This window comes from Macrobrachium rosenbergii, chromosome 31 (assembly GCF_040412425.1).
Source record: "Macrobrachium rosenbergii isolate ZJJX-2024 chromosome 31, ASM4041242v1, whole genome shotgun sequence".
In the NCBI taxonomy this organism is placed as follows: Eukaryota; Metazoa; Arthropoda; class Malacostraca; order Decapoda; family Palaemonidae; genus Macrobrachium; species Macrobrachium rosenbergii.
The window spans coordinates 14,275,664-14,293,070 of NC_089771.1; the positions used below are offsets into that span (position 1 = coordinate 14,275,664).

The window sequence follows — 17,407 nt, forward strand, 5'->3', positions numbered from 1 at the left end:
CAAGAACCACGCTGGGTCTACCAGGCTAGTGGGATGAGAGAGAGTGAAGCCAGAACTTGACTACTGTATTTTGTCCATGAGTGGCTTTTTGTATTAGCAGGCATGGCAGTAATTGGTCGGTGAATCACCAGGGTTGAAGCAAAAACCATGCTATGCTATGTCTGTCAAGCTTGTGGAGGACACCCCAGTGCTCTCAAGAAAGAGCAATGCCAGAACTTTTTGAGAGCCTCCGTTAGTTGCTTCTTTGTTGGTAGGGCATGGCCATTTGGTCTGTTAATCGCCACTCTGTTTCCTAGCGTCCCTACTAGATCCAGATTTAGCTGCCAGGTTTGGCAACCATTCACAGACAACTCTCATAGTCTGTGCTCTTGCATCACTCACATTATCTGTCACCTGTCCCAACCACATTCTTGGTCAATCATCTGTAACTACATATCCGTCCACATGTTGTATCAAAATGGGTCAGAGCAAAACCCACCTTCAATCTCTCAAGGTCTACAGGCTGCTTCTTCAAGCAGGACCCAGTTCTGGCACGAGGTCACCTAACTCATTCCAATAAAGGCTTTCATAACTGTATACTTCAACACCTGTATATATTTTATTTAAGCAATTACGACTTGTACATCGAGGTCCAAATAACAGACTAAATTACAGTACATCAGTTTCTCTATATCAGTTTTTTATAATATTGCATGTGGATAGAATGCCACTCAGTAATTTCTGTTTCAAACAACTAACATCAGCAGGACTGCTTATGTTACTGAGATGAATGAGAGACAGTACACTGACAGTGTAAACGTGACAGTTATTAGTTTAAGTTAATCAGGTGCAGTCTCTTATGCTTCCAAAGAGACTTCTATATTGGGTCCTGGAGAGTGATATGGCTGGTGGTCCTCTCTGGCAGCGCATCATTCCAGCTTCTTCCAAATTCTTAGTCTTTAACAATTAAATTTAATTGAATCTCTCATTTCTCCCAGTATTTCGGGTGTCCAAGGTGCTTATAATTTGTTTGGAGAAATGACATTGTACAAATTGCTACATTCTTCTCTTCACCTGACTTGTTAAATCTTCATATTGGATCTATTTGTTTGTTTGGAGCATTTCCTGCATTTTGGCATGACACTCCTTCAGTCTCCCTCCTCAGTAATGCTAAATCCAAGGATTCTTTTGACTAAGAACCCCGCTTTCACCACATCTCTCAAACCTCCCACTCTCAGAATTCAAAATGAATCTCTCTTGTTTCTTTACAGGTACCATTTCAGTCTCAACTCTGCTGAGCTCAAGGGAAAAACATGTGAAGTAAACAAACTCAGGGGAAAGGAAACAACACATGAGATGCGTCAACAGAAGTTTATTATTATTATGATGCAGTTGATTTCATCTCTGAGCCCAACTGCTCCTTTTAAGAGTTTCAGCCTTTTGCATATGGAGGATTAGCATTGGTTTGCAAAAAGTAATTGCCTGTCAACCTGTAGGAAATAAAGACATGGCAATAAGAAACAAGATATATATGTATGTATATATATTTCCATGTATATATATATTTAATTATAATGTTTAATCATTACGAAAAACGGAATTGACGATACCACGAAATTTTACTAAGTAAGTAATCCTTACATAAAGCAATATCCATACCCAAGGGATAAGTATGGGAACGAAACTGAAGTCATTGTATTTGTAACAGCTTGCATTTCTGTCATTGCTATTTTTGGACACAATTCTCCAGACTTTCATTCTTGAACTTTTCTGAGCTACTCATTTCAAGTTATACTGACAGCTAATAAGACTGCAGGTGTCAAACCCCATCAGGGGCAGTGAATTCAAGTGAGAAAAGAGCACTAAAATTCAGTACTGAATGATACTTACTGATCATTGACATGAACTCCCATGTCGAGGCACCCCGGTCCACAATCTACGCACTCTCCTGCCTTGTAAGAGTCTAAATCAGGACAAGGAACTGCTTTGAATGGTGTCGGTCCATTTATACTCTCTATCCAGTATTTGCGCGAGCGCTCGTGGCTACAGCTACCTGTTTGTATTATAGGAATAACTGAATTGGGCTTCTGTTGCTATTCAACTATGGTTTATTCACCGCCAGGTACCCTAGAGCCCTTCTGGCTGATGAAAGAAAGCTTCGTCTATATATCTTTACATGGCTAAAAATTTCCTCTAACACTGGGTGGCGCCAGGAAGGCTAAGACGCCCCTGTGTTCCATTTACTTTCGCTGTCTCCCTCTCCTCCATCTTATTAAACATTCTTAAGTACATGCAGTTCCCAGATATTTATCTTCATCCATTCATTTCACATGACTAAACCACCTCAACATAGTCTGAACCATGTCTGAATAAGGATATGTTCTAAATACCCAGCTATGTTTTGTTCCTGCTGAGTGGTCCTTAGCTGAGTTCCGTAAGGTTCATGAAAAGCATACCTTCCATTGCCAGTGAAATATGTACTGAGAGTTTATATATTAAATTAAACATCAACATTGCCTGCTAATTTTTGGTGAAGGGGAAAATAACCTTCAGTGATTTAATGTCCACTAGTGAGTTGAATGTAATTCATTCTACAAAAATATTCAACCGAAACCTTGTGTACTTTGAAAGTGAATACCTACAATTATGTTTACTAGTCTGTTACTACAAAGAGGTAAATATAATACTCAAAACTGCCGGAATTCTAGTAGTGCTATTCATCAAAACAATAATATAACTTACCCAACATGTCGATCAAGTATCCCAATATTGTGCATCCAGGCTGTCGCTTTCCTCCATTAGGGAAGAAGTCAACATGGCCATAAGATCCATTCAGACCTAAGCACAACTGGGAAGAAGATGAATATTAACTTGTCTGATTACCTCTGATGAGGCTCTTGCTCTCATAAGAGCAGATGAGAGAATGGACCCAATGAAGATATATTTTTTTTTAATCACAGGAGTGCTGTCACTTTGGCAATGAAGATGAACGAGAATTGTTGAGAAGGCTGCAAGACTGAATTGCACAATTAAGTGTATGATGATAATTTCATAAACTAATTAAATAATTATAACAATTAATACCACAGTATCAGTGCAATTTACCTCACTCAGTGGGCATGCATTTGAGTGGATGACATCCACAAAAGTTGCATCACTTTTGTCCAGCCTAAACTCATTAGGAGCGTCTTCGAATCCAGGCCCAGCTGGATCTAAACCTAAGAATAATGCAGATATAATAAATGTTTGGTTTAAGTCAAGAAGAAGGTGCAGATGAAAAAAAAAAAGTTGGACGTAAGCGTGGCAAAGGTTAAGATGTCATTAAGAAGTGCAAAATGAAGATGCAGCTATATTTCAACTGCATCTGCTCTGGCAAACATAAATGAATGCAAGGAGAAGAGCATTGACAGACTACAAACTATCAGAAAAGTTGCGCAATAAATAATATAGAATAAATAATACTAAAAACTTGAGTATATACATGCCCTAAATTCCTTACCTGTAATTCTACCCACAGGACCATTTTGTACATTTGACCCCATGATGGCCACAAGATGAGCCCCTAATGAATGGCCAGTCACAGAGTGTGGCAATGTTGAGGCCACCTTCAGTGTGGAGGTAGTCCACAAATGCAGCGACATGCCTCCCAACCTGCAAACCAATTTTTTTTTTTTGTTAAAGGGTAAACACAAGTGCACAGGTTGAACATAAGGTACTTTGCATTTCTAGGATTGTTGAACATCAAGAAATATATATCCAGTGTTTGAACGTCTGATGTCTTCCTACCCCAGACGACTTTCTACCTTTGATGCCCTCCTACTTTAAAGACTTTCTATGTTTGATGCCTTCCTGCCTTAGCAGACTTTCTACCTTTGAAGCCTTCCTACCTTAGAAGACTTTCTACCTTTGATGTTTTCATACCTTGGAAGACTTCCTACCTCTGGGAGATTTTTAGCAACGTCAGGATAATTCACATGACTGGCAATCTTCCGCCAGTCAATGGCAATGAAATTACAGTCCTGGTTCTTGAGAAATTCTGAAACAGAAAATAAAAAATAGTTACAAATGAAGTAAAAAATTTCATGGGAATAAATAAGTAGTGATTAAGAGGTATCAAGTAAACTACAGTTAATAGTCTGAAACCTTGCGTTCAGTATTAGTCATTTCAAGATGACTGTTCAGATTTGAGGGCCCTAAGGATCAGAATAGCACTGGCGCCTGTCTACCAGTCGAATAAGAATAAGTGCTTATATTACTGGAGTACAAATGGCCTGTGAATCTCTCACCAAAACAGCTATTTCCTGGTTTAAAACCCTACTTGCTCACGAACTACCAGAAGCTCAGTTTTCTCTCTATCTCTCGACTCAGTTGCTATGCAAAGTTCCTTTCAAATCCCGTAATGCAACAGTATAGTAAAGGGTAGAAATCTCTACCTGTTTTGGCCTGATCAATCCACTTGGATTTTCCACTTCCAAGCCACCCGTGGCACAGCATGACCGTCGGTTTTGCTCCATCGAAAGGCGATGCCTTCAGGTTGCTGACGTCCTCGATCAATAGCTCGTAATGGCTGTCGTTTGCTGGGTTACTCCTGAAAGATATTTTTTCCTGTAATATCTGTGGGTTTTGTGAGCGGTTAGTATGTGAAGGTATAATGGGAAAGATATATGCCTGTACACATGATGGCATTTGTATTGGTTATTATATGTTTCTTAAACATAGTGTATTGTAAATAATTAAATTCATCTGCACAGCTTCTTTCTTTTTACCGTCCTCCAGTCCTCACCCGAATTAAGATCATGGGAGAGGGTGGGTGGGTGGGTTGATGGGCGTGATATTACCACAGCTAAGAAATGAATCAAGTTACAGTCTGCAAACCTCAGCAGAATAATACAGTCTTTGAAATATGAATCTGAAGTAATTTTATGTAATCTATTTTGCCTCATTCATTTGACATGTTCAGACATACATTATTTATGTATCATTTATAATTATTCATTCCTGGAAGAGGAAAGATAATTAGATGGATAAACAGATAGAGATACTATGTTATCATGCAGTATTACCAAACAAGAATAATACTTGACACAAGACATTTTAACAAACACCAAAAATTAAAAAGACGAAAGTTCCTCACCTCGTCCACAACAAGAAGTGAACATCACTGAGGTTGACCTTCACAAAGAGTTCCTCAGGTAATGCTTCTACAATATCGTCGATATTCAACGGCGATTCTTCGTCGATTTCTGCCGGCGATTCATTGTCACCCACCTGAGATGAAGATGAATCACCACTGTCGACCTGAGATGATGAATTACCACTGTCGATCTGCGATGGAGACTCATTCTGGTCGACCTGCTCGGCTGTCGATTGGTCAGAGGGCGCTGAAAAAGATTAGTTTTATTCCGTTTAGTATGAATTAATTGATAATAAGCATTGAAAGCAAACCCTTCCCAGCCCCCAACTCACACAAACATATCTCCCAGATCAGCCAAAGCACACACACACACACACACACCAATCTCGCCTCCAAAACCCACAGGCCTTCTACATTGACTGAAAAAACGAAGCACCGTTAAGTAATTAAAAACTTTGCAATTACAGCAACGAAAAAAAATGGAGAATAATTCCCCAACAATAAAAAAACTCACCAAAACAGCATAAAACTTACGACAGCCTGAAAGCTTGTTGAAAAATCTCCTACATTCTTCTTTCCCGTCCGATTAAGAGATTTGGCCCTACACAAATGCTAAACAAACAGCAATTTCACAAACGCCGGCTGGTAAGAAATTATTAGATTCGATTAGCATTCATTATTTCAAAATGCTTTAGTGTTACCATAGGAACACATACTCTGAGGGTAACTTCCTGGACAGCCAGCACTGGTCAGTTTTTCTGCACCTCCTGAGTAATATACGATTAATGAATAAGAAATATTAGATATATAGCTTTTGTCAACTTTAAACATCTCGTAGAAATTAAATTCACAAGAATCATAACGAGTATTTCCTAGCAACTTAGAGAGAATAATTATCTTATTCTTCAGTGACCAACAAGTATTTTATAACCTCAGAGCACAGACAACCGTTGCTATTTATCACATGAGGCCAAGACAAAGGATAATTTTTACCATTGCCCAATTTCTGCTCAAATGCATTTGCACTGAAGAAATAGTCAGCTTGAAAAACATTGCTGACAGCACCAATAGGTTACTTGCTAGACGTGCTACAATTAAATCTAGATGAATAACAAATTTAAATGTCTCATGAGAAGACAATGAGAAAAAGATAAGATACTCTTTTAACTTACTTTTACTCTGAGTGAACGCTGAACAGAGGAGGTCCTTGTGAGGTGCACAGCAGCACAGGGAAAATGACAAACATCTCTCTCTCGTTCCATTGTAAGGCTGTTGTCGAAGAAAATATTTTGTGCTGGCCTGAATTACAGATGCAAGTGTGCTACGTTTTGTGTACAGCTGTTTGCAGTCTCCTCTTTTCCATATCTGTCAGTGATTTACTGTCAGCCAGGCTGATGGAGTATTGAATGGACATTGTAAACATGTCATTCATGGTACCACATACACACACATATATACACACACAGCTGTGTCCTCAAAACAAAGAACGGGTGCTAGTTCCGGTCTTCCGTTGGAACTGAAACCTATGACCCCATCAGTTTACACCTCCTAACCTCTTTTAGGATTAGGGGTGTGGATGATTAGGGCATCCCTGATTCCCTTCCTCAGCTGACACTTTGAAACACCATGAAGATGCCTTAATTCCAATATTCAGACTGATACCTACAAGGCCTTCCTCTGCTTGCTCTTTTCCTGTTGCTTTTATGATATTTCTCTGCTATTAATTATGTTCTCTGTCTCAATAAGGGCTTTCCAATTAGCCAAAATATGGACACTTGTTGGCCAAGTTGCACCTTAGGTAGGGAGTCGACCTTTGCTCCCAGGAAGTAAGACCATGGCAGGTAACCTTTGTCAAAGGCCATTCTCGAGTAGGCCACAAGCATTTTGTCCTCTGGTATCTAAATTGGACTACCTCCCTCTGTGTAGAAGTTTCCATATCTGAGCGAATGGGAGAGAGCCTGAACAAAGAAACAGGCCATGTGGGTTTCAATGAGCCACATGGTCTCACTCACCATCAGAACTTCCACCAGGGAGTTGGACCATTAGAACTTCCACCAGGGTGACTTGGTGGACGGTTATAATGTGAAGTTGGGGGAAGCTGGTAAGACAGACTAGCCCGACACAGAGAAGGGTCTTCATAAGCCTCACATCATACAAAAGAAGACAAATCTCCATGAAACAATACGAGAGTTCGGGACTAACTAAAGCTTCCCTATTCCGCAGCTGTTTCAAATCTACATACAGACCTTACCTTTGCTCTACTTTCGGTATCACATTGGCCAAATATACATAAAGGCCATAAATCATAGCACGAGACGTTAATGGTATGCTCATAATTACATTCCACTGTTCCTGTAATTACTGTAAAAAACATAAATTAAGCCTAAAATTCGAGTACTAATTTCAGGCTCTGATTAGCCATACGCAATCCGTGTCACTGGCTGAAACGACTCACTATTTCATTTCTGAAATACGCAAAAATATACTCGTATAATTATCCGTGATGGCAACAACGGCCGCGTCCAGCTAGCAGCGTTCCTAATGAGTCATTTACTTATTTGTCAAATCTTCAGCTTATTGCTTTACAGTCAATATATTTGGTCTGCAACGAGGACCAAAGAATCTTCTGTATCTTTGTCTTTATTCCACTTTCATTTATTTTAGCACATGGGTCTCCATACATGAGCTGTGTAGACAAAGAATAGAAAGAGAGAGGGTGGAAGGGAAATACTGCAAGACACACATATTAATCAAATTTCTGACATTTGCTAAAACTCTGATGAGCTATGGTAGATATCACCTTGTACGTCACAATTTAGGCCATTCCTCTTGTTGCTGGGACGAAAGTAATCCTTTTATTAAGTCATCATTTCCCTTTAGCCACTAATATTTCTCATTAACGTTATAGGTTTAATCCTGAACAGTTATTCAAGTATATATTACTATTAGCTTTGACATTTCTGTAGATCCAGGTGCTAGCCTTCTAGCTCTCAGCAAGGCTTTGGGGATGAGGATGTCTGCCCCACATTCTCTACTCAGTTCTCTTTGCATCCCACGACAGTCGACGAGCTATCAGTGGAATGTAGATGTACCTAGAGCACTTCAGCTCGCTCAGGAATCAAACCCTTGACCATTCCCTGGCGAAGTGAATATCCTAACCACTGGACCACAGGGAGCATAAATTACTTTCATCTCTTTTAGTCTTCTTCCTCCCTGTGATGAGGGGCTTCTCCGTCTCTCTTTTCTATAGGTATTATTTTGGTCACTATTCTGTTGAGTCCAAGGGGAAAGTTCCGCCCCCTCCCAGGTGGCCTTGTACTGCCCATATTGACTCTATCGGATTTGGTAACTCGCAGATAAAATGGCTCTTGGAATGCTTCTTTCTTTCCGTTGCAAACTTTGGGGCTCTTTTCCCTGCTTCTGATCTTCCTGCCTTTTTTAAATGTTCTTCCTTTCAGATGGTCTGTTTCCTTCTTTGCCTTAACCCCCCCCCCAAATCTTAATTCATCTCTATCATCCCTTCCCATAGTCCTCAAACCTGGCAGGTCTGTCTTTCAACTCTTCTGGTAACCCATATAAGACACCCGACACTATTGCATACTGCTTTACCAGGGGTTGTGCTAAGGGCATGTCCAAGCCATTTCAGCATTATTTCATCTTTAACGTCCCTAATGGTATCAAATCTAACTCTGTCGTGCCATCCGACTCCTAATATTCACCTTGAAGCTTTAATCTTCAGTCAGTCAGGTTTCATTTTTATGCCATAAAAAGTACCTGCTAGGCAATACAGATTGTACTAGATTTAAGTATAATCTTAGTTCTATATGCAACTTCAATCTACTTGAGTTCCAGATCTTATTCAGCCTATACACTGTCTGACTGGCCTTTTTTAGTTTTTCATTTAACTGCATAATTATGTAAACAAACTCAGAGGAAATGAAATGCAAGATACATCATTCAAAATTTATTCAGTAGTAAATTTCACGTCAAAGCACCGTAGTTCCTATAGTTTCAGCCTTTAGCATAGGGTCGGTTAGCATTGGTTTCCAGATAGTAGTCGCCTCTCAGCCTGTCAAGAAAGAAAGGCAAAGAAATTACCTTCCGGATTCTCAACAGGTATTTTAGGGTGAGCTCGTCCCCCTTTCTCGCACCCAATCCTTCAGTCTAGTTCAATGATGATGCAATTCATTCTTTCGCTCCAATTGGTATTTGAGGATTTCAGGTTACTTCCAGCTGATCCAAGAGAGATTGCCAAGTTCAGATTTCAAGAGACATTTCCTGTTTTTATCTTTGTCATCAAAACTTAATATTAGCCTGACCAGGTCCTGTTTGCAATATGGAATTCACATTCTGGGGTACTTTATCATTTGTTAACCTTCTTTCAGGGGCCCTGTACCACTTATAATCAACCCTCTTTTCCCATATTTACTCTCTTTGCATTAGCAACCCTTGTAGTTCGTTTATCTTGCTGCTGTAAATATCTGAAGAAGCATAAGCTGTAACTATATACAAACATTGTGAAGCCACCAATGTACTTCTCTAATAAATGAAGAGGGAAGGCCTCAGGGAGGGAAATACCTTACAGTCCTCTCTAGACTTCACCTCTAGCCACAAACATGGGTTCAAAGAGAAGCCACTGCTGACTTCTTTCTTTTCCAGCATAGGAGAATAGTAACCGGATGAAGAGAAATCCCGCCAGTAGGTTTTCCTGGGGGCTGTCCTTAAGATATCCTCAGCCCTTCTTCGGAGATCTTGATATCCTGGCCCATTAGACACTTGACCCACTTTGCCCTCCTTCAGAGATCTTTGTGTAGGCTTAGACGACAGGAGCTCATCAAGGAGAAATCAGCCAGTCAGGAGCAGTCACAACCATCATTATCTGGGTAGGTATCGCCTGAAAGACTGCCGAACAGCGAGTCCCACACAACAGTTGGAGAAATCAACCGGTCGGCATGTCTCAGTGAACGAAAGTGGCCTCAAGTCTCCCTCTGTGCATTCCAACTCTGCCCTACTAAATGTCTCAGGCAGCAACTGTGCAAGTTTAAATTTAAGTACTACGATAAGACACAGTATGAACAAAGAAAGGAAGGATAGGGATCATTAAGAGTTAGGTCCAGAATGGGGAAGAACGTATATTTTACATAAAAAGTAGAGGAACATAAGCAACAACATGATTTTGATACTTAACTGTTTATTGACGTGAACCCCCATGTTGAGGCAACCCTGCCCACAGGCTACACAGTTTCCAGCCCTAAATGAATTCCAGTCAGGGCAGGGCACTGACTTGAATTTAGTCAACCCATTTACGCTCTCAGTCCAGTATTCGTATGCGCGCTTATGGCTGCATCCACCTGTTGGGATCATAGCAATGAATCACTGTAGCTTCTATAGATTTTTAGCTATGGTTCATTCAGTATCATGTACCACATATAATTTTCAGAATTAAACCTCTTCCAAGGTTCTAAAAAAACAAAAACATTCCCTGACATGCCCAGCATCCTCCATTCCTTCCGCTCGACCAAACCACCCAAAAGCACTTGCATCCATCTTTTCCTAATGATAACCTTTAAAGTAAACCCCTTGGTATATGCCATTCTTAGTACACAGTTAATCCTCTCCATTTATCTATCGTTGACATTAAACCAAAGGTAAAGTGCATTAAAACTGTTTCACAGAAAGCCATTTCATCCAGATGATTAGACTTACTCAACGCATCACCAACCGGTCCTAATACCTCGCATCCTGGCTGGCTCCCGCCACCATTAGGGAAGAAGTCGACATGCCCAAAAGACCCACTAAGTCCTAAGCAAATCTAGAAAGAAGCAGATTCATCAGTCTAGTTAGTTTTGATACTTCCTTACATGTGTTTGATATATGTGTATGTTTTCTTTAATAGTAACACAGACTATGATAAACTTTACATGAAATTATATTTTCACATATGAAGAATTTTATAAGTAAAATTTCAAAAGACAAATTGAGAGGAAAAGAGACAGTCAACAATATACCAGTATAGATTATATGGGAGAGTATGCTGATAGTAACGTTAGTAACAGAGGAGTAGCAGGAGGCATATACAGTCATTATTTACTTGAAATGAGAGATGGTCATTCATTCAGTGTCCTTAATAAACATCTGTACGGAGGCACAGAAGTTTATTGAGGAAGAGTAAGTACTGCATGAGGAGACTGTAAAATATGAATTATTTTACAACCAGTGACAAGGTAAAAGAGATCATTTTACGGATATAAAAAGATGAAAAATATTTAAATGTATGTACGGGTAGTTTTTTGTTTTAATTTCGTCCATAAATTGATATGTTTATTCTTCTATATGTTGCAAGAGATAGTAAGAAAGCTGATGAATAAAACAAGTAAAATTACATAAAACATAATAATCATAAAACATTATTATTGATATATATATATATATATATATATATATATATATATATATATATATATATATATATAGTATATATAGTATATATATATATATATATATATATATAATATATATATATATATAATTGAATAATTAAACTCGACAGTAATAATAAAAATCGCCATCCATATGACTCACTTTACTCTGGGGACAGGCACTAGTGTGGATGACATCCACAAAAGCTGCATCGCTTTTGTCCAACCTGACATCGTCAGAGGCACCTTCAAATCCAGGCCCAGCTGGGTCCAAGCCTAAGAAAAATACGAATCTAATTAAGCTTTTATATCTAAATCTGAGTAGACTCTAGATGAAAATACAACTAAGTATTAGCTGCATCTTTTCTGACAAACAGATAAAACTGAAAATCGAAATAACGACAGATTAATTTTCAACTTTAAAGAGGATTTGACCTCACAACCAAGTTGCTCTGAGATCCAAGCACACAGAAAACATCCTTTCTTTCACTAAACAGGTCACTGCCCCAAGTGCCAAACACTGTCAGCCTCAAGCATATTTTCATAAAGAAATCTCTCTCATACACCAGTATAAATGGCACTGTAAATCACTTTATCAAGTAATACATAAGAATGCTGATATGAGAACTCACAACCAAGATATTTTGAGTTACAAGCGCACAGCAAAACATTTTTTGTTTCTGAATAGTATAAAAAGATTTCTGCTACAGCAAGATTGGGAATACTGTGTGCTTTTAGCTCCAAGCATCTTGGGATGTGAGTTCAAGTCCCTTTGAAGGCTGAAAATTAATCTTTCATTTATCTGCAGGTTACATTGTGTATAATTAGGTAAATTACAAATAAATAATGAAGGCTGCACAGCATTAAGGTGCCTTACCTGTAATTCTACCCACAGGGCCATTTTGTACATTTAATCCAGCAATGCCCACAACGTGAGCACCTAAGGAATGCCCAGCCACGTAGAGGTCAGTAACGTTGAGACCACCTTCTTTGTACAGGTAATCGATAAATGCAGCTATGTGCTTCCCTATCTGTAAGCAATTTTTTAATGTTAATTTCCTGCTTAAATTATTTCCACAGGGGGCTCCACCTCTCTCTCTCTCTCTCTCTCTCTCTCTCTCTCTCTACTCTAAAATTTATTTAGAAAATAAAAACTTTCTTCTTTCTAGGAGAAGTCATTTGATGCAACTCATAAAAGGAACACTAAGGTATGTATTCTACAGGTGGAGAAGACTTGTCTACATTCTACATTTTAAGAAGATTAAAGTATAACTATTACATCCGGTGAAGGCTGCGGTCTATTCTACATTTACAGAATGCTGGGATCAAATTTATAAACTAAAGGAGGGTTGGATCTTGCACTCTATACAAAGAATAGTCTTCAGTCTACAGGTTAGGGATGGTTGGCACCTACATTTTGTATCTGGGAAGATTTGACCCTCATTTTATATTTTGGGAAGATTGAGAGGGGTCCGCATTCTACATTACAGGAAGAATGTGATCTATATTCAGTATTTGGTAAGACAAGTTTTGTATTCTACAGCTACAATTCTATGGCTTCCTTTTTTAAAGGGCTTTCTTCTCTAAGTCATCCTACCTTGGGGATATTATTGACCACTTCAAGGTAGTTTATGTGACGAGCAATACTACTCCACTCCACCGAGATGAAGTTAATGTCTTGCCACTGGAGAAATTCTGTAAAAAAAAAAAAAAAGTAAACAAAAAAAGCAATACAAAGAGAATATTGGCATTCTCTTAAGTACCACTAGAGATAAATTATTTCATGAAACTCAGTAAATGTTATATACAGTATATACAGGCGTGTCCAAAGAGTATATGTGTGTATGGCGTGTGTATGTACAGTATGTATATATATATATATATATATATATATATATATATATATATATATGAATTACACACACAGACACACACACACATATATATATATGTGTGTGTGTGTGTATCTATAATAATATATGTGTGTGCATATAAATATAAAAAATATATATATATATATATATATATATAGATAGATAGATAGATAGATATAGATAGATAGATAGATAGATAGATAGATAAACATACCATATACACATACACACACATATATAGATAGATACGTAAACATACATACATATATATATATATATATATATATATATATATATATATATATATAATATATATATTGATAGATATAATGCATGTATAGCGGGAATGAGAAAGGAATACAAATGCAATTCCAAAACTGTCTTTTGCTCCTGATTCCAAATCCATTTCCACAACATACCCCGCTAAGCAAAGTTTCAAGAGTTCACACTCTAACCCCTTCATCCAACATATGGATAAAATATATTTTATTTTAAATAAATAAAAAACCTCTCCACCTGTCTTGGCCCTGTAAATCCAGCTTGCCGTCCCTTCGCTATTCCATCCGTGACAGAGAATGACAGTCGGTTTCGTCCCGTCAAAGGGTGACGCCTTCAGGTTGCTGACGTCATCGATGACGAGTTCGTAATCAGCGTCGTTGTCAGAATTACTCCTGGAAGACGTTTTCGAAGTCATTTCGAGAGGAAAATAAGACACTTAATAAACATGCCAATGGGGACTTTTAAAAGAAAAATAACACATTTAATAAATATTTCAAAAGCTACTTTTAAGAGGAAAATAAGGCATTTAATAAATATGTCAAAAGCTACTTTTAAGAGGAAAATAAGGCATTTAATAAATATTGTCAATAGCTACTTTTAAGAGGAAAATAAGGCATTTAATAAATATTGTCAATAGCTACTTTTAAGAGAAAAATAAGACATTTAATAAATATGTCTAAAGCTACTTTTAAGAGGAAAATAAGGCATTTAATAAATATTGTCAATAGCTACTTTTAAGAGAAAAATAAGGCATTTAATAAATATTGTCAATAGCTACTTTTAAGAGGAAAATAAAATAGTTACTAAATATGTCAAAAGCTAATTTTAAGAGAAAAATAACGCATTTAATAAATATGTCAATAGTTATGCTTAAGAGAAAAATAAGACATTTAATAAATATGTCAATAGCTACTTTTAAGAGAAAGTATAAGGCATGCAATAAATATGTCAATAGCTACTTCTAAGAGAAAAATAAGACATGTAATAAATATGTCGATAGCTATGTTTAAGAGAAAAAAAAGACATGTAATAAATATGTCAATAACTATGTTTAAAAGAAAAATAAGACATGTAATAAATATGTCAATAGCTACTTTTGAGAGAAAAATAAGACATTAATAATTATATCAATAGCTACTTTAAAGAGAAAAATAAGACATTTAATAAATATGTTAATAGCTAATTTTAAGAGAAAAATAAGACATTTAATAAATATGTCAATAGCTACTTTTAAGAGAAAAATAAGACATTTAATAAGTACGTCAATAACTACTTTTAAGAAAAAAATACCACATTTAATAAATATGTCAATGGCTACTTGTAAGAAAAAAAAGACATGTAATAAATATATCAATAGCTATGTTTAAGAGAGAAATCAGACGTAATAAATATGTCAATAGCTATTATTAAGAGAAAAATAAGACATGTAATAAATGTCAATAGCTACTTTTAAGAGAAAAATAAGACATGTAATAAATATGTCAAAAGCTACTTTTACGAGAAAAATAAAACATGTAATAAATATGTCAATAAATACTTTTCAGAGAAAAATAAAACATGTAATAAATATGTCAATAGCTACTTTTAAGAGAAAAATAAGACATGCAATAAATCTACCAATAACTACTTTTAAGAGAAAAATAAGACATGTAATAAATATGTCAATAGCTACTTTTAAGAGAAAAATACACGTACTAAATATGTCAATAACTACTTTTAAGAGAAAAATAAGACATTTAATAAATATGCCAATAGCCACTTTTAAGATAAAAATACATATAATAAAAATGTCAATAGCTACATTTGAGAGAAAAATAAGAGGTAATAAATATGTCAATAGCCATGTTTAAGAGAAAAATAAGACATTTAATAAATATGTCAATAGCTGCTTTTAAGAAAAAAATAAGACATGTAATAAATATGTTAAAAGCTACTTTTAAGAGAAAAATAAGACATGTAATAAATGTCAAAAGCTACTAGTAGCTACATTTGAGCAAAAAATAAGACATAATAAATATGTCAATAGCCATGTTTAAGAGAAAAATAAGACATTTAATAAATATGTCAATAACTACTTTTAAGAGAAAAATAAGACATTTAATAAATATGTCAATAGCTACTTTTAAGAGAAAAATAAGACATTTAATAAATATGACAATGGCTACATTTAAGAGAAAAATAAGACATAATAAATATGTCAATAGCTACTTTTAAGAGGAAAATAAGATGTAATAAATATGCCAAAATCTACTTTTAAGAGAAAAATAAGACATATAATAAATATGTCAAAAGCTACTTTTAAGAAAAAAAAGACACAAAATAAATATGTCAATAATTACTTTTAAGAGAAAAATAAGACATTTAATAAATATGTCAATAGCTACTTTTAGATAAAAATGAAACATGCAATAAATATGTCAAAAGCTACTTTTAAGATAAAAATAAGACACGTAATAAATATGACAATAGCTACGTTTAAGAGGAAAATAAGACATTTAATAAATATGTCAATAGCTACTTTTAAGAGAAAAATAAGACAGTAAGCATTTTATGTTTGAAATGTGCTTGAGACAAGGATTTTTCTCTATTATTATTATTATTATTATTATTATTATTATTATTATTATTATTATTATTATTATTATTATTGCAGAAACAAGTCCAGTTATGTATGGGCACAAATATTTTTAAAGCTAAATCTATATTTGTACCCAAACATAACTGGATTTGTATCTCCACTTCATGACCCTTGCCACTTAGAATATTTGTTAATTATTATTGTTATTATTAATTATTATTATTATTATTATTATTATTATTATTATTATTATTATTATTATTATTATTATTATTATTATTATGAATCAAAAGATGCACACATTCATAGTGAACAAACCTAGGATTTTTTCCTACGATTATTACGGAACAAATGTATAAACCTTCACAAGAAATTATTAATACCCTGTACTAAAACAGCAGAACAAGTATACAGAAAAGATAATAGAATAATAAAGCCGTAGCCATAAATTACTACCAGAAAAAGACAAGAAGAAGAGGTGACAGGTCCTCACCTCGTCCACAACAAGAAATGAACATCATCCAAGTTGACATTCAGTACTAAGGAAGCAGGTAGAGTTGGGCCGTTATCGTCGATCTGCAGAGTTGGAGTATTGTCACCCGGTTGCAGCACTGTCTGTTCGCCTTGGTTCTCTGAGAAAAACGACACGAAAGGTTTGTTTTACCCGGTTTTGTTGTGGTTTAATGGGTCAGAGGTAGTATAAACCCCGTTCCTCCCAGGCCAGCCAAAAACCCTTAAGCCCTTGTGCCCTCCACCGAAGCTGAAGAATTGGTATTCAGCAGAAGCAGCCACAGCAATAAAAATATAAACATTGGAGAATAATTCCACAGTCATGCCAGCTCATAAATATATAAAATAAGATTTGCAAAAGTGTACAGATCTTTTAGAAGCCTACTTAACATTTTCAAAAATTTATAAAGAGCTTTTAGAAGCCTGCATAAGATTTTCAAAAATGTTAATGAGCTTTTTAGAAGCCAGCACAAAATTTCCAAAAGTGTACAGAGCTTTTGGAAGCCTTCATAAGATTTCCAAAAATGTACAGAGCTTTTAGAAGCCTTCATAAGATTTCCAAAAATGTACAGAGCTTTTAGAAACCTGCATAAGATTTCCAAAAATGTACAGAGCTTTTAGAAGCCTTCATAAG

At 36.1% G+C, this 17,407-nt stretch overlaps 2 protein-coding genes across 2 annotated transcripts; both read right to left on the bottom strand.

The window, feature by feature from the left end:
• Nucleotides 1-1,332: 1,332 nt before the first annotated feature.
• On the bottom strand, nucleotides 1,333-5,715 carry LOC136855240 (pancreatic lipase-related protein 3-like). The gene is made up of 8 exons (XM_067132142.1): nucleotides 5,114-5,715; nucleotides 4,413-4,567; nucleotides 3,918-4,015; nucleotides 3,479-3,630; nucleotides 3,085-3,197; nucleotides 2,722-2,827; nucleotides 1,870-2,032; nucleotides 1,333-1,469 (listed from the first exon to the last, which is right to left on the bottom strand). The coding sequence occupies exons 4-8, from the start codon at nucleotides 3,618-3,620 to the stop codon at nucleotides 1,412-1,414; spliced, it is 582 nt and encodes a 193-aa protein (XP_066988243.1). The 5' UTR covers nucleotides 3,621-3,630; nucleotides 3,918-4,015; nucleotides 4,413-4,567; nucleotides 5,114-5,715; the 3' UTR covers nucleotides 1,333-1,411.
• A 3,349-nt stretch (nucleotides 5,716-9,064) lies between these two features.
• LOC136855285 (pancreatic triacylglycerol lipase-like) lies at nucleotides 9,065-16,905 on the bottom strand (the record flags this gene model as incomplete). The annotated part of the gene is made up of 8 exons (XM_067132188.1): nucleotides 9,065-9,182; nucleotides 10,302-10,464; nucleotides 10,820-10,925; nucleotides 11,696-11,808; nucleotides 12,410-12,563; nucleotides 13,130-13,227; nucleotides 13,923-14,077; nucleotides 16,757-16,905. Coding segments are annotated over 8 exons (996 nt in total), but the record flags the coding sequence as incomplete, so codon positions are not given.
• Nucleotides 16,906-17,407: the final 502 nt, after the last annotated feature.